At 41.3% G+C, this 25,954-nt stretch overlaps 1 protein-coding gene across 3 annotated transcripts in view; it reads left to right on the top strand.

Annotated features, from left to right (window-relative positions):
* Positions 1 to 25,954, top strand: part of GLI3 (GLI family zinc finger 3) — a 201,699-nt gene that overhangs the window by 85,615 nt on the left and 90,130 nt on the right. For all 3 annotated transcript variants that reach the window (XM_056483614.1, XM_056483615.1, XM_056483613.1), the window contains exon 4: positions 23,134 to 23,239. In XM_056483614.1, coding sequence (XP_056339589.1) covers positions 23,134 to 23,239 — 106 coding nt within the window. The remainder of the gene's footprint in view (positions 1 to 23,133; positions 23,240 to 25,954) is intronic.

Below are 25,954 nucleotides of genomic sequence, written 5' to 3'. Positions count from 1 at the left end.
TAACTATTTCTCCTGACCTCATGGAAAAGTGCATGCAATTTATCACAGACTCACCACTGGTTGAGTCACTCACCACTGGGCTGAGGCGTGACTTGGTGAGAATCAGACATTGTCAGTGTGAAACGAGGTGAGTTGCTCAGTTTTGAGGTGGAATGTGGAGAATTTGACTTGACATGCTGTGTTGCTCCTCTGTGAGGGGAAACCAGTGTAACTCAGCTTTGGCCATCTTAATCTTTAGAAAGAAGAGGAAAGAAAGCTGTAGGAAGAACTTTTTATATTGAAAACACTATGTATGAGGGAGAAAGTAAAGGAGCATCTTCATGCAGTTGGTCCCTTGTGTGAGCTGTGATGTCTGATCTGTCTCATCTCTGAGCCCTGATTTGACCTCATGACAAGCAAGATGGAGAGAGAGTGGGCCTGCATCTTGGATTGATTTTACAGTTTTAGGTTGTCTGCTAAAGAGAGCAGATAAACTTTGAGTTTGTCCTGTGTCTAACTGCTCTGCTTAATTGTGTAAGCACCTCTAATACATAAAAGACATTAAAAAGCTGTTGGCCTACATGTTTTCAAATTTCTTTCTCTTATGCTCTTGTAGGTAAATCTAATAAATCTAATGCCATTCAAGACTAAATTCAAAATAAAAATAAAAAATCACCAAGGCAGCACTCACTTCTGCATAGAAAACAATTACTGGAATGCAGTCAGTACAGATCTTTCACCTTCACTAAGCAAGTGGTTTTGTAGTCATGCAGTAGTTAATAATAGGTTTTATTGCACTGAATTAACAACCTAGTATGGCAGCTAAAAATAACCACAAACTCTTTGCAAGATCTTACCCATATTTTTTCCTAGGTAAACATGTATAAATTTAATTTGAACTGTTAGTATATGTAAATGCAGCTTCTTCATGAGTTCTTTTGGTTTTTGGCTTTTTTTTTTTTTTTTTAATGTTGAAAATAGCATTAAGTATTAGTAAATTGAAACAGAATTCTAGTTGCAAGAGAAGGAAAATCAGTTAAAAATATGCCTAAAATATGCCTTAAAAAACATGCCTAATTCAACATATGGGCTGATGGCCTATAAACTGAAGTCTTTTACTGATGTCAGTGTTGGTCTACATGCTATCAATAGGTCAGTTAGTGGCTTTCAGCTTACCTGTATGCATTAACCTCGTCACTATGTCATTGGGGCTATCCTGAGCCCACTGGGGCTATGTATCTCTAGATACATAATTTTAGAAGCAGGATGAGGTGCCCAAGAAGTTAGAGGAATTGATCTTAGAAGTGTTTTGCTTCTATTGTATGTAAGTGTTGCTTCCACTCCTATCTGTTCTTTCTTGGATTCTGCTCACTTTGTACTTTATTTCTGTCAGATATTTTTCCTTCTCTTTTCATACAGTGTCTCTGCAGCATGCTTAGATACTGATTAATGGGTATCCTGACTCAGAACACCTGGCTACAGTGAGTTCTTCTTTTAACAGGGGATAAGGCAGCAAAATTTAAGGGATAGAGCTCTCTCATACTTTATTCTGGTGATCACATTTAAACAGCAATCTCATACATTCAGACTCCACCGTGTAGGGGAAAACTGCATATGCATCTGATAATGTATATGTGCAGTTGTTGTTAGTTGTTTTCACTTGGGTCTCTCTAGTACCCCACAGGTTTTAGTTGATGTGTCACTTTGTCTTTACTCTCCATGCTCCAGAATCCATAAGTATCTCCCTCTTTTTGCAAAAGAAACTGATGATGCTCTACATATTTTTCTGTGGCCCTGCCTGTGGTTAATTATTTTCACCTGGAAGTCATAACCAACTTCCTGGTGTGGGAATACTTTTGCTCCCTGTTTCTCTTGCTCTGTACATGTATGTATGTGTTTTGTATTGCAGAGCATTTATTCATAGTCTGTGTTCTGGTAGCTCCCTTCTTCCTTTGGTTTGTACTTATAGAGAAAGGAATGGTTGAAAGATGAAGGGCAAGAATTAAGATGAACATAAATAAGGGAAGATTAAGTTGTTGACTGGTGTAAGGCATGTGTAGTCAGTGGTGAGAGCTGAAAGTGTGCAGGGCAGCCTGTGACATGTAGACACCTTCATTAAGGTGGAGTAAATTGGTCCTGCAGGTGTTTGGGTCCCTGATTTTTCTGGCAGCATAGAGAAAAACCCTTGGGCTGAGCACTAAACTTTTGGATGGGCCAGTTTTCTCATTCACCCAAATGCCAGGTCTAAGATACATTTAAAGCTGGGTGCAAACAGCATTCCAGAAACGAGATAACCATCCTAGGGATGAAAACATGCTAGATGTCAGTCTTGTCACCAAACTCTCAGGTGCCCACTGAATATATAAGCAATTCTTCCACTGTGGTTCACATCTTACATGACTGAATTGTCTTGTGGAGGTCTTTGTTTCCAGTTTACCTGTTAGTAAAAAAGGATCTGTGTTCAGGGCTTTTTAGAAGAACCTCACTGTTTCTGTCCATTTCCTGTGTCTATTTTGCTAGTTTCTAGAACATGCCTGAAGTTTTTCTGTAGTCCCAGCTACCTCATAGATGTTTTTCTCAATAAAACTTCTATTTAACTTAAGAAGCATGGATTCTTCTCAGACTAACTGATGTTACCTAGTAGGGGAAAGAGTATACTTGATACATCTGTTCAGCATGAAAGCTCACATCCTGGTGCTTGAGTGAACTTGTGCTGAACTGAAAATAAGAATATTGATTGGATGGTGGGCAACATGTGTGGTATACTGTAGTTAAGTATACACAACTCACCAGACCTATGTGTATTCATGGTACTGAACATATAGAAAAACCACAAACAAACACAAACAAAAAACCAAAACAAAATATATGCTATTCCATAAACCACAGTAACCTCCAGGGGCTGAATATATATTTCTTTTAAAATAATCTTTCCAAAAGGGCTTTTTTCTCTTTTCCTTTTTATGTCTGTACTTGAATAAAAATTGAATTCATGCAAGGTGGCAGGACAGCAACAAAATACATAACCTTTCTGAAAGTCAGATATTGGAAGAAAAATAAAAAGTTTGTATGAAATTCTAACCCTGAGAGAGATTGAAGAGATTCAAGGAGAACTTTGTTTGCTTTGCATGGCTGTTCTGCTCTTCTGTCAGCTGAGCCCAAGGTGACAGTTGTTGACTCCAAAGGCTCTGCAGGAATGTTAAATGGCTATCATTATTTAATACTTGCACTCTATTAAGTGACAGCCTCTACTTTGCATCCTCAAAATGCTTTTCAAGCACATGCTAGTTTTCAGGGCTGGAGGCTGTTCTTTTTTACAGGTGGGCCCTGAGGTCTTTAATCCTGCAGTGAAGCTGAGCTGGGGAGGAGTCACAAACAGAGTTTCTACTTTTGCTGGTCCCTGCTTGCTCTTTGTGCAGAAGCAGACTTGGATAGGTCAGCTCACTCTGGGGCTTGTGGCTGGTGGGCTGAAGTCCCCCTTTTACCTATGATTACTAAAGCTATTCATTTAGAAGCTCTTTGATGAACCTCTTGGTACAGTAACTCTACAAATGGCTGCTGAAGTTCCCAAGGGACAGTCCTGCAACTTTTCTGCTGGTTAGGAGAAAACTAAACTGCTTTCATTTTGGGGGTGGCAGGGCTAAGTTATATTTAATTTTTGGCATCCTCCATGAATTAAATACCATTCTCTTACTCCAGTATCTTACTGTGAGCTTTACATTTCTCACCAATCACTGAAAACACTACCAAGCTTGCTGAAAGCCTGAATTGGAATGTTCAAAAAACTAACTATCAGTAATGGTGAAGCTTGGGTTTGATTTGACTTTAGGGAGCTATAACTTTAGAAATCTACAAGTTGTGTATTTCAGTCTCTTCTGAGGAGCCCTACTCTTTTAACCTTGGCTTTAATTATTTTGTACTCCTTTCTCTTAAGTCTAGTCCCTCCTGTGAGACATATTCTGGACAGTTTTGCTTGCTTTGTTTTTCAGTTAACTTTCAAATTGCTGTAATCTTTTCAATGCTACATGATTATTTCAGCTTAGAATTCCTCTACTGAACAATTGGCATGCTTTATAATTAATATACATATGTACTTAAAAACTAAATCCAAACAATGAAAGACAAGGACAGGTTTTGATCATACAGCTATGGGCAAAGCAACAACACCTCAAACTTCACCATGTTACACCTCTAACTTAATTTGTGTGTTTAGATATTGTGTTTGTCATCAGATGGTCTTTCCTTTTTTGTCTTCCCAGAACTGCAGTACAACAGTTGGGCTTTAAAAATGCTTAAGAGAAATTGTAATTTTTGAAAGGCCTGTGAAATTGTCTCTTAGACCTATTGCAACACTGATGCTGCCCCTTCATGTTGGGAGTAAATGTTAGCTCAGTAGAAATCAGAATGACAATTTAAGACAATTAAGGTACATTAAAGTTTTTATACTCATAAATTCAGAATTTTTCACTTAAAGGCCTTGCATTTTTTATGAATAGACATTTAGTGTGTAAAAGAATACATTCAGCACACAGTGAAAAATGTCTGTTAAGAAAGAAGTTGGTCTACAAGAAAATAGCCAAAATACTAGAAAAATATCAAATTATGTGACAGTAGTTGCACATTTTTTAAACATGACCAAATAACATATAATTTGAAGCATTTCCCTACCTCCTTGTTGTTTTTTCCCCCCTGGAACTGGGAGGAAATGGATACTACACACCCACCCATTCACAAAAATCCTGGCAGGAGGCCAGTTTCCCTCTCTCTCTTCATCCATGAGCCAAGCTCCGGTCTCTTTTTCCCTTCTCCTTTCTTACTCCTCTTTGCAGTTGCTGCCTGCCAGATTTGTACCTATTTCAGAAACAAATGAGCTCTATGGGCCTTCTCACAGAGGTTTTCTAATATTGCTCTTTATTCACAGACATCCTAAAACATGCATTTATGCTGGACTCTGGCTTGTTGGGGATTTTTTATTTTAGTTTGTGCTTTATTTTCTGGTTCTTCTTCAACTTTCTCTCTGTTCTTTTCTATTGTTTCAGAGCGTCTGTATTGGCACAGACAGCTGCCAGCAAGTTGAGGGGGGGAAAGGAGTTTAAAAGCACACATCCTTATGCCAGATTTTTGCCAATACCTCTTCCCCAGCTGGTTTGGCAGCAAAAGTAATACCTGTTACAGCGGCAGAGGCTGCAGCAGCCACTCCAGATGCTGTGGCTGGAGCAGTGTGGCAGCATTTAAATGCACAGTCCCCCCTGCCAGCGCCTGGGGGTTTGAGTCTGAAGCTGTCGAATGAAAAGCAGTGTGTACTGAATTGTCCCCATGGTGATTCTCAGCCGCTTTGGGAATGTGGGTTTTGGATTGTGTCCAAAGTCTGATTTTTATCCATCCCCCACCCCCCCCTTTTTTTTTTTCTTGTTTCCATGATTGGGTTAACACCATATGAAGAGGCACTAGGATATTAAATAGAGAGCCCTGGCTTGTAAAGCTCTTCCCAGCAAACGCCTCTTTTATTTGACAGGCTGGAAACTCCCTGGCCCGCTCCAGCCCTCAGTCTGCTGAAGAGCTGGTAAGGTATGATCGTCCCCAGGAGAGCAAATGTGTCCGTATATGTCAAAGAGTGCCTCATGCAGCTGAGCACCACTCGAGGTGCTGGCTCTGATCACTGCTGCCTCGGGAGCAGAATTGAAGCATTACTTTAGCATCCTGCTTCCCACAGCTGGGCTTGTGCCCACATCCCTTGGGCTGGGGGTTTAGCATGGAGCCTGCAAGTCCATTGCAGTCAGAGGTGTCTGCTGCTGGTGCTTGTGCCCAGCAGCATCCCACCAGCTCAGGTGCTGATGCCAAGTGAGGTGGGCGACACGCAGGCTACCCCAGCTCTGGGCTCACTGCCTGAATAAACAGGGCAGGATGGTAGCTGCAGTGCCAGGGTTATACTGTCATGGTTTATATTACCACAGCTCTGTTCTTGTGGGGACCTTGTGAACCAGACTGGGCAAATACAGTGCAGGCATGACTTGGTGCATGTGGGGCAGCAGCTCCAGGCTTTTCATTCTACTCCACTGTCCCTGCTGTGTTAGCCATGGCAGGGGGCTCTGATGAGGGACAAGGAGAAGAGTGCTGCCAAAGCAGAGGAGGGAGGCTATGGCCTGTTTCTGGGGCTGCAGGAGGGAGTCCCTGTGATAGCTTAGCTGTACGTGGCATTTTAGGTCTGAAGGAGCCTACCAGATCATTGTGTGACTCGTGCATGGGAGACTGCTCCAAGTCCTCTGCACAACTTTGCTATTGTCTGATGTCTGCGCATGCTGGTCAGATCTCCTGCATGCAAGCAAATCCTAAGTGAGCTACTCTAAGCATATACCAAATGTCCTTGCTCCTGGTAGATTTGTGCTTTCCTTGAAGAACCAAATACACATTGCAGCACTTAAGAAGACTACTTTGGGTTGGTTAAATTCTTTCTTCTGCCGAGCCTCTTTCAGGCTCCTGAAAAGTCATTACAATCCAAGTCTGCTGTGTAGTTTGCTGTGCTTGTATAAGTGAATAAACTGGGTTTTCAGTCTTATTGAGCAGCATATTGGTGCAAATCTGGTGCTATGCATGTCCCCTTAAGCTGAGTCTGGTTTCAGCAAGGTTTTCACAATCCTCTGTGAGCACCAGCTCGGTGCCAGAAGAGTTTCCCTCTGTTCAAGGCACGCTGCTTCGAGCCGGGGATTTCTGTCTGCTGAGCTCACGTGCACAGGAGAAACGCCATCTGCCCGTGAGCCAAGTGCTTCAGTTAAGAATGAACTTAATTGGGGATTACTTACAGAGAGTTTGCTGCACCCCCTGACCTCTACCCAGTTATGTGCAGCTTGGGAGAGGAGGGAATGTGAGGCTCTTGTTTTCTCTCTAAGCCTGTGTCTGAAAAGGAAACTCTCCCCTGATTTTTTTTTTTTCAAAAGGCAAATTCTCTGCCAAACCTGTAATCAGATACAAATAGGAATGAATGCCAGAAGCAAAAGCAGCCAAAAGGAGCTTTTCATCTTGAAAACAGCTTTCCCACCTGGCCAAGAACTCCCAGCATTTGCCTGGCATGAAGGGGCAGCCCTCCCTGACTTTGCCCATGAGGGCCTCCTTGATGCTCAAATGTTGATTGTCTTCTCCATTTAATCCTGCTTGTTGCTGCCTCACTTTGACCGTCCCAAAATCCTTCAGGTGAGAGAGAAGGAAAGGCATATACCTCTTATCCTGAACATTTACATGCTGCTTGAAATGGAACTTACAGCCTGGGTGCTTTAGGAAGTAGCCCCTTAGATTTCTGCCAGAACAGGCCAGAGGCCAGCCTTTTGTGTGAAGCAGAAGGTGGTAGATAGATACTGGCCCTTTTGAAACAGCTTCTGCTAGTTTCAGCTTCTGCCATACCTCATCATAGGGTCATTCACTACATCCCAGTAAAGTTTGGTGGTGGTGATTGCCTCTATTGTTGGTTTTCCCCAGGTTCTTCCCATGAGGTACTAATGAGTCCTATGAAAAATAGATTTTCACCTAGTTAACTAACCTGCTACCTGATTGAACTGTTTGAGAGTGTTCAGCAAGTTCTGGAGATCTGTTTTGGTAAACAGAAGAAAATGCCAAGTGTACTTGTTTCTGCTTTATAGCCCTGATGGTGTTTGTGCATGAGGAAGGGGCAAACTCCTCTTACGTGCTCTTCAGCTGCACTGAAAGGCAGCTTGTGCCACCATTATTGTAAACATCAGTGAAGGGTTGCCATCTCATTTTGACTAATGAGTGTATGTCATCAAGAGGAATCTAGGAGCACAAGGCTATTGTTGGTCCGACTTGTTCGCATTCCTCTATCAAGAAAGCTGCTGAACTCAAGCGTGATTGAGAGTCTCTCAAGGATGACCCTGGGCTTGGGCATCAAGTGAGAGGTCATTTTTTGCAAAGAAATGTCACCCCAAATTAAACACTTGGAAAAGACAAGCCATGGTGATATCTCATGGAGCTAAAATAGAGACCTGGATTTCTTCATTGAATGGTTGTTATGTATTTCACTCCTAAAAGTGCATTCATAAGATGCCTACGTGAGTTGTTCTCTTTAGCTCATTTGAGGTTTTTATTGCTGCAGTATGGGTAGAAGAAACTGAACTAATTGCAGACTGCTCAAGTAAACAGAGGAGCAGAAATTATACTTCTTGAGAAAGATGGGATAATGTTTTTCCTGTGTTTCTAGGATTCTTCTCTGTGTTTGCGTGTCAGAGGATGTGTGATTTCCTTTTCTCCAAACTGAGTCTTCCAAGCAGGTTGGACATTTTTGGCAAGAGGGTTTAATGGATTTGGAAGGAAAGCTGTGGTCTGTTGGCTGGTGCCTGAGATAGAGCTTAGATTAACTTTGGCACCTTGAACCGCCAGCCCCACAAAACCACGTGTTTTTTGGGTAGGCATAACTTTTTTCAGCTACTAGCTGAATGTGCTAGGGAACAAAAAACTGCAACAGAGGACTCACTGGAATGTTGTAAAAAAACTGCAGAAGTGGTCTGGTTTAACTTGAAGATTGGAGAATGGCATAATAAAAATAAATTGTTTCTCCCCTTTTTGTATTAGAAAAGCCTCAGGCCATAAAGATCTTGAAAGAAATGGATTTTTATTTTTCTTTCACCCTTCTGAATGGATCAGAGTTGCTTGAAGAAAATCTTACTGTACATAAAGCACAAGAGCAGCAGAGTTTGGAGTCCTATTTTTAGTGTCGGTAAGTCAACCAGCTTGGTACGCTGGGAAATTCCCAACTCCTGGCACCTAAAGGTTAGAATTATCAGCTCTCCAAGAACTGGTTTAGAACATATGTTAGTTGCATTAGGTCAGCTTGTGCTATCTGTTGTAATAAAATAGTAAATGTATTGCTTGTATAATTGTAGCCCCTAAAAGACCTGGCTATGACTGTCATTTTCTCTAGCTCGTACTGAAACGTAGTGTTTTTAATTTCCTTTAAACCTAAATTCAGCCTTTTGACTAAAATTTTCAGAAAGGATCTTTCTATCTCATGTGGCATGTTTTAAGGCTATAATCTGGGTATATAAGGAGAATTTAGAAGAAGAATGAATTCTTAATAGATAGGAAAAAAATTACTCTGTGTACAGGAAACATCTACTTAGTCATATAAAAAAATCATTGAAATATTAAGAGGAATTCTGGTATGGACCAAAATCTCTGCAAACAACTTTAAAGATAATCACTGTTAAAATGCACAAATCCTAATGCCAACAGATACCATTTGTAGCACAGATGTACTGTCCTGCAGTCACCTAGTATCTAGGCGTTCAAAATAATAACTTTGTGCATGTGATCATGCAAAACACATACACAAGATTTCGCAACTTTGCAAAATCCAACGGCAAGATCCTGTCTGTACCTACATACCTGTTCATGTACGGTTTTTCTGGAGCTTTTAATTTGCTCACATGTTATGATGGATGCAGGTTTCTCATTTTCCAGCTTTTCTCTGCAACCCTAACAGCTGGAAACATATGTGTGGTTTCTGGTTGGCTTTGGGCTTTTTTTTTCCCTTAAATGAAAGCTGAAATTCTTACTTACTGCCATGGCTGAAAATACCAGAGCTTTAAAAAGAACCAAAACACTGACAAGAAAAATAAGAATTGTGGTAAAATCACAAGAGCCAGGTATGCTGACTCCACTGAAATTAATGATAAAACAGTTCTGACTTAGTGGGACTTAATTTTACCCTGAGAATGGAAATAACTGAAAAGTATGTTTTGCATCACTGCAGAGTTGGACTCACAGTTGCTGAGGTGTCCTAACTTCCATGTCCATATTTGATAAGACTTGATTCCCCCTGATAAAATGTTCTCTGCTCCTCTCTTCTTTATATGATAGCTGGAATAACTTCAGAGCTTGCGAGCCCTCGCTGTACAGCCAGGTACAATGCCTCCCTATCTACAAATTTTCTGAATAATATTTTTTCTAAATATTTCTAACTATTTAGATTTTTGGTTGTTTCTTTTTTGCCTGAGAATTGATTTAAGAGCGTATGGATAGCTGATAATTTAATTTGGAAGGTTATGTGAAAGCTCTGGGCTTACTGGGGGCCTATGCTTTACGACTGATACAGAGATGCCATCCCTGTAGCTCTCTGTGGTCACTCTGGTGATGACAGTAGTGATGAACACGGTGAAAATGCCCTTAACTTGTAACAAACAGCCTTGTGTCCTTCTCCTCAAATGTGCAAATGACAGTATTTTAATTAAAATCCTTCAGCTGGCATAAAGCAGTTCCAAACTGCGTACCTCTCTTGAAGGTGCATTCCCAGCTCAGCAATGAGCATCCCCAGGAATCATACGGGTGTGAGGAGGGGAGAGCCGGGGAGAGGAGACTCCTAGCACTGCCTGCCTTCCATTGCCTCTCCTTTCTGCTTCCAGTTGTCTTTTTCCTCCCTTCACCTTCTGTACTTGTTTCTGGGATATAAAAGTACTTTGTGTGCTCCTGAGGTATTTGAATTGCCGTGTGTATTTTGTCCAGAAGGAATTAGCTTAGTGCTTTATCTGGTGATTTGTTGGCTATGCAGCTTTCTCACTCTTTTGTACAGCTCTCTGCTGTTTGTCAGTTTAACAACTCAGTTAAAAAGCAATGGAGGTGCAATAACATTTTCATTGCTAAGGGTAAAACTTGCTGCCCTTTGTGGGGCCAAATACACCAAAGCAGGCTACCAAAACAGCACTACTTTTCCAGTTTAACAGGTTTAGCTTATGTTACTGGTTTGCCACCGAGTTTATTATAGTTTCATGTCTCACCCCGGGCTGGCAAGTGTTGTGGCTTTTCTTTCTCTGCCTGTGCAGTGGTGGTGATAGTCATCAGGGCTCTCAGCCCTTCAGATAATCTCTTTGGGTTATCATTTACTTGCAAACAGTCGTGTGAAGTATTTGTGCAAAGGCTTTTGAAGTGGCATTGCAGGCGGATGCTGCCCGGAGCTGCAGAGCAGGCAGTGTTTACACAGGGGCAGAGGATTTCTCTGCCCGCTGCGGTTCTCCTCAAGTGCTCGTATTCTGCGGCTACGCTGTTTGCCTTTCTAATGAAGTGAACTGTTTGTTTGAAATATGTGGTAGAAGGTGTTTACACAGAGACTAAAGTAAACTTTAGGGCTATTCACATAAGCCGTACATATCTGGTTTGTGAAATGAAGGAAAACAATTTGGCTGCAGCTTACCTCTGGGAAGGGCAGTTTGGAATTGTTTAAACAATGAACTGGGCTGCAGCGGATGTTACTGCTGCAGCCTCTTACAGGCCTTCAGTGATGACTGCTGCTCATGTAGGCATTCCTCAGGATGCTGCCTCGATGGAGATTTCAAGATTGCTGTCGTTATTTAAAAGGGGGATTTATTCATTAGCTGAGAAAACTTGGGTACATTCATATTTGATTAAAACCATCCCAATTAGACAATGGACTGTTGAGAGCCAACATATGCTATTGCCTTTATAACGTCATTAGTAACCCAAAGTCCCCACTTTGAAATAAGATCGTGCCCGAGTGCACAGACATCTGTTTCTGCCTAGCCAGATGGAGGTCAGCAACATAACTTAAACTGCTAATCCTTATTGTAGAGAGGGGAACAGGAATCTGAGGAAGGTAGGAACAAATGAACTCGGATCCCGCTCCTGGCAAGGCATGAGGTATTGATGGCAATACAATGCCTGGAACATGCTCTGCAGAGCTCTGGTAGTAAGTTTCTGCCTAACCGCAAGCAGAAGTTCAGAGAGCAAAGGAGGGCTTGGTGAAGTGAAACTCTCTGTGGTTAAGGCATTTCAATTCGTCTCAGAGAACCTCACTGCTGCTCCTGGCTCTGCCACAATTGTGCCTAATGGGAGCGTTAGTCGGCTGCAGCACAACATTTCTCAACAATGACTGGCAAAACAGACCTTGATGGTGGGGAGTGCTTTTCACCCCCTGTCATAGCACAGAACAATTAAAACCGGGCATGCGGGGACTTCAGGAGCTAATATTTCCAGCCCTGTCCAATGGAGACCATATGTTTCCATCCATCATTTATATTTTTTGGCGCGGAAAAAAGCACCAAGTTGGTTGGGACTACAATGCCACATCCTCTGGCATTGTTTCTCTGCTCATTCTCCCTGGGAGCAAGGGGAGTCATAACACTTCAGACTCCTTGGGTTCGGCACAGAGATAAAAACAAACAAAAAGTCCTTATGCTCCCGGAGTGCAATAAATATGCTACAATTTCAATAGGATCCAAACAAGTGACAATAGTAGCATTAAGAGCTGGCAAATCCTTTGATGTTATTGACCAGAAAAGGACTGTTGTGGTCTCTGTCATGAACATTTAAACTTTTGACCTCCAACCTTTGTGTCAAATGGCTTTTCTATATGGAGGGTTACTATACCTCTCTCACTCCCACTGCATTTAGTAGAGCATCAAACACTTCACTGGCGGGAAACTGATGCTTAATGCATTGGCAAAGGTCCAAGACTGCCAGAGGGTGGGACTGAAGAAAACTTGTCTTCCCTTCTTCTGCTGAAGTGTAAATGAAGTCCCCTGTTTTCTTATAGCTCGATTGCATCTGAACTCCACACAGAAATGTGGAAGAGAGGATTGAGTCTTGGTGGACAGGAAACAGACCTCTTAAGTTACTTTTACCACCACCTCTTTTATGCAGTGTAACATACAAACATACAGGTGAAATATGAGCTTTTACAGGCTGGGGATGTCTTCATGATTATACCAAAGAGCTGAAATCTCAGGGCACTACCCTTGGTGATGTGCTGGCTGAATGTCAGAGAAAGGGGTTTGCCTTGGGGAATATGCCAGGAGTGCACACAGTATGAGGGACCGTACTGGCATGCCTGGTCTCCTTTCCAAACAATGGCCAAAAGCAGATGCCATGGGGTTAACATAAGAACTTCACAGGTGACTCTGCTCTCCTTTTGCTCCTCTGTCAATTTAACAAAATTTTCAGTTGAGGGATTCCTTGGTCCTACAGTTTCAACACTTTCAGATTTTTACTACACTTCTTTTCTGTGACTTTCCCCTTGAGGCCATTCAAACCTCCTGTGTCCATAGCCTCCTGTGTCACTTGGCTGTGTGGCAGGGAATGATGTGCCTTGTCCTCATCTAGCCATCTTTCCTCTCTTCTGGCTCCTTTTGTCTTCTTGACTTCTCCTCTAAGACGTAGAGAAGAATGAAAAGCAGCCTCCCCTTTAATGTCCCCATACCTGCTTGGGTGGGCAGAAGAGCAGTTCTTTCCCTCTTTTCTCATATTTGTGGGTTTGTGTTCCACATAATTCTATGTTTTCTCCTGTCTTGTCCCTCAATCACCAAGCTGAAGAATGTGGCTGTGAATGATTGTGTAACTGACTCTGGGCTGTCCTCATGTGGTAAGCTGAAATTTTCCAGTTTTGATTTGTGCTTTTAAGTAGCTGTGCTCACACATACGTGCCCTTCTTCCTGTTTTTCAGCAGTGGTGCCAGCTTTAAATGGTTGATGTACATGGTTGGCCACTTTGGGTAAGCAGCACTTAGTTTCCAAAGCAAGAGAAGTGTACATCAGATCCTGCCACTACATCTTCAGAGAACAAGAGAGAGGATGAAAGTGTTCATGAGACTTTATGAGGAACTTTCCCATAGAGGGAATGCCCATTGGTGAGGAAGAGGAATTGGGGAATCCGAAATCCTAACAAAAGTCCTAAAAATATTAAAAAAGTGTAGTTATATCTAAAGCTAATTCTGTCATCCTGTGTTTGGGTAGTGGGAAACAGAAAATTTGTCTGTAAAGAAAAATAAACCTAATAAAGGATCATGAACAAAAGCCAAGAGATGAGTAAAAGAACAAGCAGTTTCAGGCAATTGAGCCACTATTTTTAGAAGAAATAATGGGGAGTTAATAAAATACTGTCATTTTAGCTCTTTATTGGGGCTTTTCATTGAAGAGGTTTAGAGAGTGTCTCAGAAAGGGTAGGTCTCTGCTAACAGTGACCAGACTGAGGCCCAGGGAAGTGACATAATTTAACTATGTTAAAAATATTTGTTAAAAATATTGTTTAAAATATTTTCCTCAAATTTTGACCTGTAAAAGTAACTAAGATTGATTGGAATATTGACAATATGACATCTCAAAAATAGCCTGAGTGAGCACTTAGAATAAATGTCAATAGGGCAAATTAAGAGAACTCACTGTGCTTTCCATCTTCAGTAATGATCTGAAACAAAAAGAAACCGGCATAAAAATGCAATACAGAGGAAGAACTCTCTAAGAAGCTGAGAGAAGATGGGAGAACATGGAGGAAGAAAACAGCTTAAAGTCAAGTATTTAGAAATGTCAAGAAGTAATAACCAGGAACTGGTTTATGATGACTTTATTTGACTTGAGCAGTGCCTTTTTCACCAGCAGTCCCCTAGAAATGGTAGGTAAGGTCACTGCCACATAATGAATACCCTGTCTCATAGTGGAAAAATTAAATATAATAGTTTTTGAGACTATGTGCAAGAAATACATATCCCTACTGGAAATGGAAATTTTCAAAAATAGGTTATTTCTATTATAAATTTTTAAGGCTGCCTCTTCCTAACCAGCATCAGCCTACAAGAAAACCTGGTGCCCAAGAGTGCAGGAATGACAACCCAAGCTGGAAGAAACACAGAAAGCAGAAACAAGTCACCCTGATTAATTTAGAATAGGGATAGAGAGATTAAAGATTGCAATAAATGTATATTATCAAGTAGCCTGACAGCACATGCAATAACTATCTGCTCATCTGCAAGAGCTTGAAGAATATAAACATCTCAGAAGGAGAGTAATTGCTAAGGATGATACAGAGAGAAGCGAAATAATTATGAATATTTGGATGAAATTTTTAAAAATCATGTTGAACAGCAGGGAAAAGAAATCTCTCAGAGTGTTCATCTGATTGTGTATCCCATAGAATCTAAGGAGTTTTAATATCTAAAAATAGACATAATTGATCTAATTATACATTTTCCTTTTTAATTCCTATCATGCCATAAAATACTCATGAAAGCTGCTAAGTATAACCTATTTCCAAGTGTTTCACACTGTGGTCCAGACCTTCAGCTGCTGAAAACCTGTTTAGCTACAGTGATTTTCCCTGTGCTGTACTGATACCCAACTGTTTGAGGTTTGGCCTTTCAAATAGCTTTTAAACTTGGTTCTGCTACACAGACGAGCACACAAGTCTCCAAACCTTTGTTTAAACAAATAATGTTTGCAGACTGACTCGCTGATACTCGCAAACTTCTAAGAATGTCACCAAAGCTTGTTGAATTACCTAACTTTTCTTCATTTGTTCCCACATCAAATCAGCAGCAGCACATGGGTATTTCCAGTCCCCCTTCCATGGGTTCCTAGATTTCTGTTGCCTTTCCTTAGCCACATTTATCTTTGCATCTTACAGATATTTGTCATTGCTAAGTTAATGTGTCCAGCTGATATCAGGACATTCAGATGCATTCTTTGAGCTGTGTTGAGCCTTAGGGAATAACCAAGCTGATCTGTGGTAGCTCCTTCTCCCTACTGTTGAGGAAGTCCACATTAAACTTCTGCTTAGAAATTCTTTGGAGTTGAAAGCCTTGCTGGGATTTCTTCATTAGTTCTCACCAGTGTGGATCAGGATTTATTTTGTTTGTAATCTTTTAATTTCCTCAGTTTCCACTCTATTGCTCACCTTCAACCACTGGAATTTGCAGTGTGCTACAGAAATGGATATGAAGAGGTAGATAGGTACAAATTATTTTCATATATATTGTGGTTATGGATTTAGTTATTCGCTGCCTGCAGAGGAGGAAATGCTGAGAATGTGATCCTTCATACACATGTGTAATAAAAGGTGGGAAGCATTCCAGAGCAGCTGGGTAAAGCCACTTGTCTTTGATTCTTGAGAGTTAAACATGGTTGCTCATTTTGGCTTTCATAATATTTAAGCATGGATTTTGAAGTGGTGAAGGCTACCCTGACACATGGTGGCGCAAGAAGTTAGGGGCAGGAACAGCAAGACAGCAACTATGTTGCAAAGCAGAAGCTGAATTATTCTATTACAGGACATCCTTTAGAGGTAGAAGAGGCAGGGATCTCTTTTGTCAGCTTCCTGGCAGAGGGCAATTTGTCATTTTCTTGCAGAAACCACATTATTAAGTTTTTTAAGAAATGCTGCATGTGATCCAGAGGTTATGAAAAAGATGAGCTGTGCTGTACCGAGAACCAGCTGTGTTGGATGAAACAATTATACCTCTAAGTAATGGGACAGTGAGGCTCGCCATCCTCTTATCCTGAGACCATGGCCAATGTACAGGTGCTGGGTATATGCAGTTGTGCTCCTCTTCGTGCAAGTTTTTTAAGGTTGCTTATAGGATGAAGCAGCCAGTGTTTCTTGGGTGTAAGGCAGGATATTCCTGATGGATTCCCACCAATCTGCTGTTTGTTCTTGAGCAAACTGGGCTGACTTGGCTTTCCTTCTCTAAAAAGTGTGTCCCAAGAGGATTGTGGGGAAGCAGTGCTTTTCCCACCCCACTCACCGGGCAAGTTCATGGCTGCTTGATCAGGGCAGCACATGGAGTTCTTTCTTTGCTTACAGTGCATCCATCCCAGTGGAAACAGTCTTGCAAATCACTGGGTTGTGATGAATCATAAATTGTGTTCTGAAAGAAATGGAGGCTTTTCTGTTCTAGGTGTTTTGTACATGCAATGTATGTATTACGCTGGGAGTCTCTCTCTTACTACTATTTCTTTTATTTTTTTTTTCCCCCAGATGGAAATGGCAGTGAGCACTGGAGTCTGTTGAATGGACTTGACAAAGTTTAGTTAGTATTCCAGAAGGCAGTCCTGCTCCTTAGACAGCAGAGTTGCATTGACTGGAAAGAATAATAAAGTGTTCAAACTGAAATCAATCCAGCAGTTATTTAGCCAATACCTGCAGCAAATCTGGCATATTAAAACACTTCTCAGTGCCAGCTGATGAAATCAGTTCCAGCAAATTTTATTCCAGCACAATGATAACTGCTCCTCCCTCAAGTGTTTGGCATAATGGTTGTTGTGGAACTGCTAACAATAAAACATGTTCCCACAAGGTGTTTAGATTTACAGACTGAAAGTATTAAAATGGATGACAAGAATCTAAAACTCTCCAAAGTCTTAATTTTTGTTTTTGCAAAAATAGAAATTATTTTTGAGCCATGACAAGAGCTGGAGCTTTGCTCTGGTTTGTGAGGCTTGGCCTGGAGCTCCTGTGGTTTAGTTTTAAGGCCAGTACATAAGCTTCATGAGCACCAGCAAAGGGTAGAAAGGGGAAGTTTGATCATCATTAATACACACAAACACATGGAAGGGAAATGAGCCCATAGAAAATTATCTATTCTCTGAATGTGTTACACCTACTGTATGTTATCACAATTAACATTTATTGCTACTGGAATGGAGAGGACTTGCCCCGTAAAAGTTCTTTCCCCCAATTTCCTTCTGTCTGTTTCTTGGCTTTATACACTTAGTTGACTTTTTTCCCAGTTTTGCCCTGGCTTTTCCTTTTTCCTCTGTAGAATCCCTGTCAGTGAGTTAGCTGCATCCATGTCAATGCGACTGTTGCCACACTGGAAGCGTGTGCACACGGACACACAGGAAAGAATCCTGAGATAACTGGCTGTAGCACGGCGGCGGGTCAGCCTGCAGACAAGCAGTGCTTCAGATGGCAACCAGCCACGCTTGAAGCAGCAGCCCCAGTCACCATGGGGAAACTCTTCAGAGTGCACAGAGTTAAGTGCATGCATTAACGTGTAGCTGTGGCTCAGTCGTTTCTTTCTTCCTGATTAAAGCCTCTGTATAAGCAGACATAGAAAACATAAATCACTTCTTATTGAAAGAGAACTTAAAAAACCCTCAGAGACAACATGTGCTCTTATTGAGCCCTAATGCAAGCTGTAATTAAACAGAAATCCAAAATAAGATCTTTGCTTGGCAACTAAGAACCTAATTCTTGCCATAAAACCTGGCAATACCATTAAGTTCAGATCAGTTGAAGCAAATATATGTGAAGAAACAGTGGTGCCCTTAGGGACTCTGCAAAGCTGAATATTAGAAAATTCTCATCTGGTGATCAGCTTGTGAACCAAAGGAAGTGTAGAAATTTGCTGGCAAACTCTTCAAAACTGTTCTGCATATTGAAAAGACATTAACAGGGAGGCTATATTTTGCATCATAGTGTATCTGTTACATCTGGTGTGAAAGCTTGGTACTGTCGTTCAGCATCAAGACTGTAATGGATTTAAGCAGGAAGGAGATTTCACCTCAAGTGAGGTTATATCTGAGATAAAAGTCTGCACCTGGCTCAGCTCTGACATGTAATTTGGTGAGCTGATTGTCCTAAGGACAAATGTGCTGAAGCATAATGAGGGCTTCCTGTGTTGGGCTTAGGACCTCTGTTTTTGTGGCCCTGACCTCGTGACACAGGTGCAGACATCAGGGCCACACTGGGTGAGTTCAAGCCAGTGCAGATGTCTTCTATGGTAGCAAATGTTTTTCTTGATGTGCTGAAAAATGCAGCCTGTCATTTCAGCAGCCGTCTCCCTCGAGTGTTTGGCAGGAATCACAAGGTGCTTGAGCAAGTCAGCTAGCTGAGGGAGGAGTGTTTTACTAGTGTCACCATCACAGCCAATCTTTCCAAATGTGGTGATCCCCTAAGTAAGGCTTATTTGAGAGACTGCAGAGCGTACAGAAAAGTTATCATGAACTTCATGAGCTTCATAGCAGCCTAACCCTTCTGCCGTCGTCTCAGGGTGTTGCACAGCACCTTTGTGCCAGCTGGCATCATCCCCCTTTCAAGTCTTGCAGTGAATTGTATCTCATCAGACTTCAATTCAGGTTTGCTGTTCAGCATCAAGGATCATACATACCTGTCCTTTCTCCCAGTTTCTTCCTCTTGATGCTGCAGCAGAGACTTAGGTGTCGACTTTCAGAGAACAAGAGTAGGTCTCTTCTTTTTTCCTGTATGGGAATGATTGTAATTGGAGAGAGATGATCCTATTCATTTCTTTTAGAAGGTAAGACTGATTCTTGAAGGAGAAATAAGAAGGCAGGTTTTACACAACAGAAAGTCAGCATAAATTGACGTATTTTCCAGAAAATCTCACAGTGATAAAATGAATGAGTTTATGGCATTACAGGCAGTTGTGTCTCCCACTTTGTTTTAAGGAGACCCTGCTAGCTGTGCAGGACACAGGAGAGCATGTGAAGGAAGCTTACAGTAGTAGGCAGCAGAGAATTCAGAAGGCAGCAATAGCTACCAAACTCAGCAATGTGTGAGCAATGTCTTCAAATATATTTCCAATGCTTTGGCATGTCCTTACAAGTTCTTGAAAACAGTGGAATTTATGCATAGAATCAGGTACTTCTACTGAGTTGAAGCTGAGGGCTGCAAATACACAGCCAGCATCTATACACTTACATCAGTCTCTGCAAGGATGTCATTGGCCCAGGAATGCACAGTTGCATTTGGATGTCTGTAAGAAAACAAGAAAACTGTCTGGCATACTCTGTGCAAGTTTGCATCTTAGCCAGAACTTTTAAGGAGGTAAAAAGTAATTTCCTTAGCAGAAGAGGAAGTTAGATTTTGTCACTTTGTTTTGGTGGAAGGAATTTATCCTTGCAGAAGGTAAGAGTTTTTTTCCTCGCTGTTTAAATGAATTAATGAAAGCATAGTCAGAGCAGCTATCCTGTTTTTGACACCGAGTTTTTCCCTGGTTTCCCTAGATAGGTAAAGCCTTTTGCACAAACGACCCTGATAGGGGTCAGATAGGTTCAGATTGAATTCTAGCCTGACTAGTCTCACTGAGTTTTTTACTTCTACAGTATCAATAATCATGGCAGAATATGCCCTTAATATTCTGATGGTGCCTTTAATGAAACAGTTCCTGGGTGGGATGTGGAAAGTCAAAGTGTCTACAGCCTCAGTTACTGCTTTGTAAACTTCTTATTATCTAATTTCCATATAAATACATATCAACTGATTACATTTTATGCTGTTTCAAGTGGATTCCAAGTGAAGCCCTGGATGATGGGTGCATTGGCAGCTCTCTGATCTCAGAGTCTTTCCATATAAATATTCAGTGCTTTTCAAAGTGGAGTGGTCTTAGGCCCCCCAGCACACAGAATTTACCAGCTACTTTTGTGCTGAGGGCTGACCCAACGTGGCAGGATTTGATTTCCATCTGTAAAATTGACTCCACCAGTTCTATAGTTCTGTACATTATTCTCCCTGTCTCCCATTTAGCATGTTAGTCTGCTGACAGTAGAGTACACAGCACTTAGCAGCTGGTTTGTGGAACCATCAGTCAGGAAATTGTATGATAAATAGGAGGTAGCCAGGTTTAGTGGCACTTTATTCTGCTTCAGCAGTTTTAGCCTGACTTTGGAAAAGCCATCATGTGGTTTTTCTTAAGGGTTGCAACAAGAGATGGCTACAGTGTAGTAACTTATTACACATACACTTGAGTTATGATGTTCACCAGCTGTATTGCTCATGTGTAAATAATAAACTGTGAGATGGATAATTATGTTGGGGTTTGATATGCAGCTCTGCTCCGGACGGCTCAGGGCAGACGGAGACAGCTCCCTGTGCCATGATGGAGTACGGCTGTTTCCCAGATGGAAACTACAAACAAGATGCAACCAAGATATACAAAGGAGCTTAATGTGAGAGGACTCAAAAAGATGTTCTTGGAGATTTATAACCCATGCATAAATAAAACTTGTTGAAGATCTGCACTGCATAAGCCCCACAGAGAAAAATACCTTTTTTTGGGTTGTTTAATACTAAGTTTCCATTTCTCAGCTGAAAGTAAATTAGACATTGAGGAGGGTCAAAAAGTGTTTCACTGCACAATTACTAGGGCTGCTTTTAATGGGTGCGTGCTCAGGCTGGGTGAGGGTGGGACAGTGTGGTGGCTTGTCATTCTGAATGGGATGTTCTGGCCAGGTGAACCACATCCTGTCTGGCATGAATATGGGTAGCAAAATCTCCATGGTCTTATCTGTACTCTCCAGACTCACTCTTTGAAGGAAGTGCATAGGGCAGAGAAGTATTTGTCTGTGTATTTATGAGGGTGTGAGTGACTTCTTTTTTTGCTGAAAAAATGGTGGCAGACTGTGTGTTGTAAAATGCTAGACATCTGCTTTGAAGCCTCCTCCCTTTGGCCTGTGCTGCTGTAGTCAAATACCAGTTTAGCAGGGAAGAGGGCAGCCAAAGAGATGTGCTAAAACACACTTCCCATGTCCCTTTTCCCCTTCGCCTTGGTGTCTGGTGGGGAATGTGTTTCAGGAGGTGGCAGCAAGCATCCTCCACTCAGACAATGACAGTGTGTTCCTGATCATCTCTGACCATTTTTTTACCTCCATTGAAGACCATGAGTGCTGGGCATGGGGAGTGAAGCTCCTAACAGATTGCATGCCAAGGTCCAGTTGGTGCAGCAGAACCAGAATTAAAAATACCATGAGTTTGAGCTCCCAGCTTACATCATAAGCCACAGCTATTTTTCATTTATGGTACCTAAGTCAGTAAATGGTTGAAATGTACTGATGTCCTTTCACAAAATCAAGCCGTATAACTGGACGGTCTGTGTGAGATGTTTCCAGGCTTTCTTGAAATACTTGGAATATTTCCTCAGAAATTATTTCCCCTTCATCCCCTATGTATATTCCCTCAGGGCAATGAGGTTTGTTCCTCTCATTCTTCTTGCACTTCAAAATACAGTAATAAAGCAACTCAACGTTTTAAAACATGATAAGGAAAAATACTTTTATTTTAACCATCTCTAGTTGAGACCATTTGCTTTACAAATAATATAATCTAAGAGGAGGTTTACATTTTGCTGAACAGGAAAGGTGGGAAATATAAAGAAAAGTTACCTTCAAGAGTTGGTGGGAAAAAACTGGAGTAGAATTAATTTTACTGCCAGTACAAGGATGAAGTTTTCTTTTTTTCTAGAAGCATTTTAGTAAATCTGTGACATGACCTAATGTCTGTACTTCTCAGCCTTTGGTGACAGATAAACACATGGCATCACCCAAAGTGGCAATTGGGTAATGATCGTGCAGGATCAGTTTGTTTCATGCTGCTGGAGGTGCTTAACATCTCGTTGGAATTGTGAGCGTTTGGGGGGGCAGTGATGAGCAGCGTGTGACATTTTGAGGCACAGAGAACACAGCAGTGTGCTGGTGAGGAGAGCTGTGGGCTGTGTGAATGGTGCCCCTCGAAGCTGGGAGGCAATCCAGCTGCAGAAGCTGTGGGGAGAGCAGACTGATGCTGACTCCTCAGGGCAGAGCCCAGGGGGTGTCAGGGGTGCATTCCCCTTTTTGTCAGCCTGTCTCCGAGGCTCTCTGGAAACAGCGGGGAGCAGGAGTTCTGACAGCTGCAAAATCCCCCATCCTGTCAAAGCCATGGAGGAGACAGAGCAGGGGAGCTTACTGCAGCCACGAGCCCCTGGGTCTCCAGTCACAGGGACAAAGAAAGCACCCTTCCTTTTCAAGAGCTGGGTATGAAATGAGTCCCTGTGTCCTCACACACATTCCTGCAGGTTCAGCCATTGGCGTGCTGCAGTTAAACATCTCCAATATGGCCTTTCCCTGTCGCATTTGCCTTCGAACATCGTTGGCTGATTTACTCCGGTTTTACTTGCATTTCTCAGCTTGTCACTTCAGTTTGGCTTTCTGTTGTAGCACTGTGAGTACATCTCTGAGTATAAACTTTTTTATTGCATTGTGTTCTCTGCTTAGGCTTTTTGTCCTGTGATGATTTTTTTTTCTTGTTTTAATACAAAATAAATAAATCAGGAATTCTTATGAAAGCCATGATGGTCCTTTTGATCTGGTGCTTTGCATAGGGACACATAATTATTTATTAAAGACTTTTTTATGCCTTTTACCATTTTATCTATAAAAAGAGAATATTAAAATTAGTAAATACATATTCATTCAAACACTGTGGGCCAAATTCTCCTCTCAGACAGACCTGAGTGACAGGAGCACAGAAGGAGATTGTGACCCCTAAGTCATAGCACTCTTGACACATACTTTTCAGTATCTGTTCTGTCTTTATGAATGTTGTTTTTAAAGAATCATTGGAGATACTCAGATCTGGGAACCTTGCTTGTTTTTTCAGATCCTCCTCACCTTTTTCCAGCATTCCACCCTCCTGTACCAATTGATGCGAGACATCATGAGGGACGCTACCATTACGAACCATCTCCCATTCCTCCTCTGCATGTGTGAGTATTCAGTGTTTCCCCTTGCTTCCTGAAAAAATGGACAAATACATGAACCTTTGCAATGCTTGAAACCATGTGCCTGTAGCACTTTCCCAGTCTTGCCAGAGTTTGAGATTCACTTTTGGAAAGCATTGAGGTTATCTGTTCATAAAGCAAAACCCATGCTGGTGCTTGAGGAATTCCTGTTATTATAGGTAGCTGGCAGAAGTTACTTATGTGTTTTGCTGACATTTGTTCTGTATTATGTCATTCTATAAAGGCTAAGTTTAAAAGTGCTGAGCCCTGTGAAATACAGCCAGATAAACATGTATTTAATCTTGGTATTCTTCATAGCTAAAATTTCCTTTCATGCCAAAGGTTTGTTTACAAAACAACCAAAAGGTTGTGTTTTTTCCCTAGTGACTGCTATGAAGCATAATGAAATTTTTGGTAAATTTTCTTAGTCCCTGTTGTGTGCACATATAGGCAATCGGTTGATTGATGGCAATGTCACCCAAACAAAATGGCAAATGTGATAGAGCACATGGTTTACACAAAGATAAAAGAAATGAATACCAGTGATAACATGCATTAGAAAAGGGTGGTAGTGGTGAAATCCTGTAGAAATAAATTTTATCTTATTCTGTATAGGGAGACAGGTATCAGCATTGCAGAATAAACCAGTAGATGTGTCCAGAAAACTGCTAAATACCATTAAAATGGAGCAAAAAAGCAGGGCTTGGTACTTCACTAAAAGGCTTGATGTATACATTTAATCATACCTACTAATCACCTCTCACACAGAGAAAATACAAGAAGAAAAGCACAAGTAATACTTTGAAGAATAATGCTAGTTGTTTAGATGGCAGATTGCTTTTCTATGGCTATTAGTTACAGCTGTGTAATTACATATATGCAGAAGAAAAATGAAGTTGTTTTAAAACAAGTCCTCCTCTGTGAGCAGAATTAATTGATATTAACAATCCTAACTACATGCCCAAGTACACACACAATATTTTACTAACAGGTTTTTTTGGGTCAGTCTTCTATTACTGAATTGTAATTTCAGAGCAAATTTGCCTGGAGGTAAGTAATAAATCTGTGTTGCAGTCTTCTTGGGCATTAGAGGAAAAGTGGGTATTTATAGAAAGAGAGAGCACAGAAATCTGTGATTTATTTCTAAGGATTCCTCAGATGCATCACTGTTTACATCACAATCTACCACATAATAAAGTACACTCAAATACATGCTTAAATTTGTTGCTAAATACTCTTGTAAGATGAAGGTGGCAGGCTCAGACAGTCATTAAAGGGTCATCCTAGATTTTGCAGTGCAGTCAATATTCTACATGGATGGATGGTTTTGGGAGCTGGGGGAGATGATCCTGCTCATTCTGAAGATAGTGAGGAATTTGCCTTTCTCTTTGTATTGGGCAGATGGGGTAGGGAGTTTCAACCTGTGTCAGCAGAGGACCATCATCCAAGACACAAGTACTGCCTACCAGCATGGAAGAGGCTTCTGGAATTCTGTGCCATGTGGAACCCTTCCTGATGGCATTTGCTGAGCTGAGCCTTCCCTGGAGCCTCAATCCCATTAACCTAGCCCATAGCAAGGCACCCCAAGCCCTCATCAGGGTTTTTTGGGTGGGTAGACCACTGTCACCTGTTTTGGGTGACAGTGGTAAATCAGGACTAGTAGTCTACACTTTTCTCAGTGCTAAGATTTCTGTAAGAGCCCCCATAGATATTAGAAGTACCTGTTTCATCCCTTGTTTGGCATTCAGAGGTAGTCCCCTCTGCCCCCCAAATCATGCTCCTTCTATGGAAAGGTGCCCTGCTGTGTGCTGTGCACCCCTGCTCCCTGATTAAATGGTGATTCAGCTGGGCCCTGCAGAGGCAAGGAGGCCTTAGCCAGATGTGATGACTGCAGGCAGCTGCTGTAGAAATATCCTCTGGTATCAGCCCAATATACTCAAAATTGCCTTTGATATTGGCCAGTTTTCCCCATGAACTTATGTTGACTCTTTTGCTCATTTGGTTTATGTCACCATTGGAATGATGAGCTTTAGTGGACCCTTGGAGCTGTTGTGATTGGTGTAATTAAATATAAATAGGCAATAAAGCAAAATCATTTGGACTTCAACATATTTGTAGATGTTAGATGTCATGCTTTTGCAGTTTTCAGGAAAATATATTAATGTACATACATGTGAGGTAGGCACCCAGTGGTTTTCTTGCAAGTTTTACAGAGCCAGGTGTGAGTAGCACTTAGGATCACTTGGGATTATTTGGAGTCATTACTTGAACTGTTGTCCTAAAACCCATTGAAAAAAAACAACAAAAAAACCAAAAACCAACAAACAAACAAACAAAAAAAAAAAAAACCAACCAAAGAACTGGATTGAGAAGATATTTGAGAATTGAGAGAAAATGGCAAGAAACCAGTCAGGAAGAAAATCTTTACCTACAGCTTCAAAAATGACTTCATTGTATGAGTGCTTTTCTCCTCAGCTTCTCCTCAAATGTGTGTATGTAATAGAAATTAAAAATAAAATTTAAAAAAATGCCTGATATTAGTTATTCATGTTCCTTGAAATATGTTCCAGAACCTGTCAAGCCTTAGTGGAATTAGTTTAGGTATAACACAAGTGCAGAAAAAATGTGAGGATGGCCTTGTCTGCATAGTACCTACAGGGTCTGCACATAATTTTGAATACACTGGCCATGTGAAAAAGA

The sequence above is a fragment of the Oenanthe melanoleuca genome, chromosome 2 (genome assembly GCF_029582105.1).
Source record: "Oenanthe melanoleuca isolate GR-GAL-2019-014 chromosome 2, OMel1.0, whole genome shotgun sequence".
Classification (NCBI taxonomy): domain Eukaryota; kingdom Metazoa; phylum Chordata; class Aves; order Passeriformes; family Muscicapidae; genus Oenanthe; species Oenanthe melanoleuca.
Note: the sequence above shows the minus strand (reverse complement) of the source record. Positions and strands in the feature narration are given on the sequence as shown.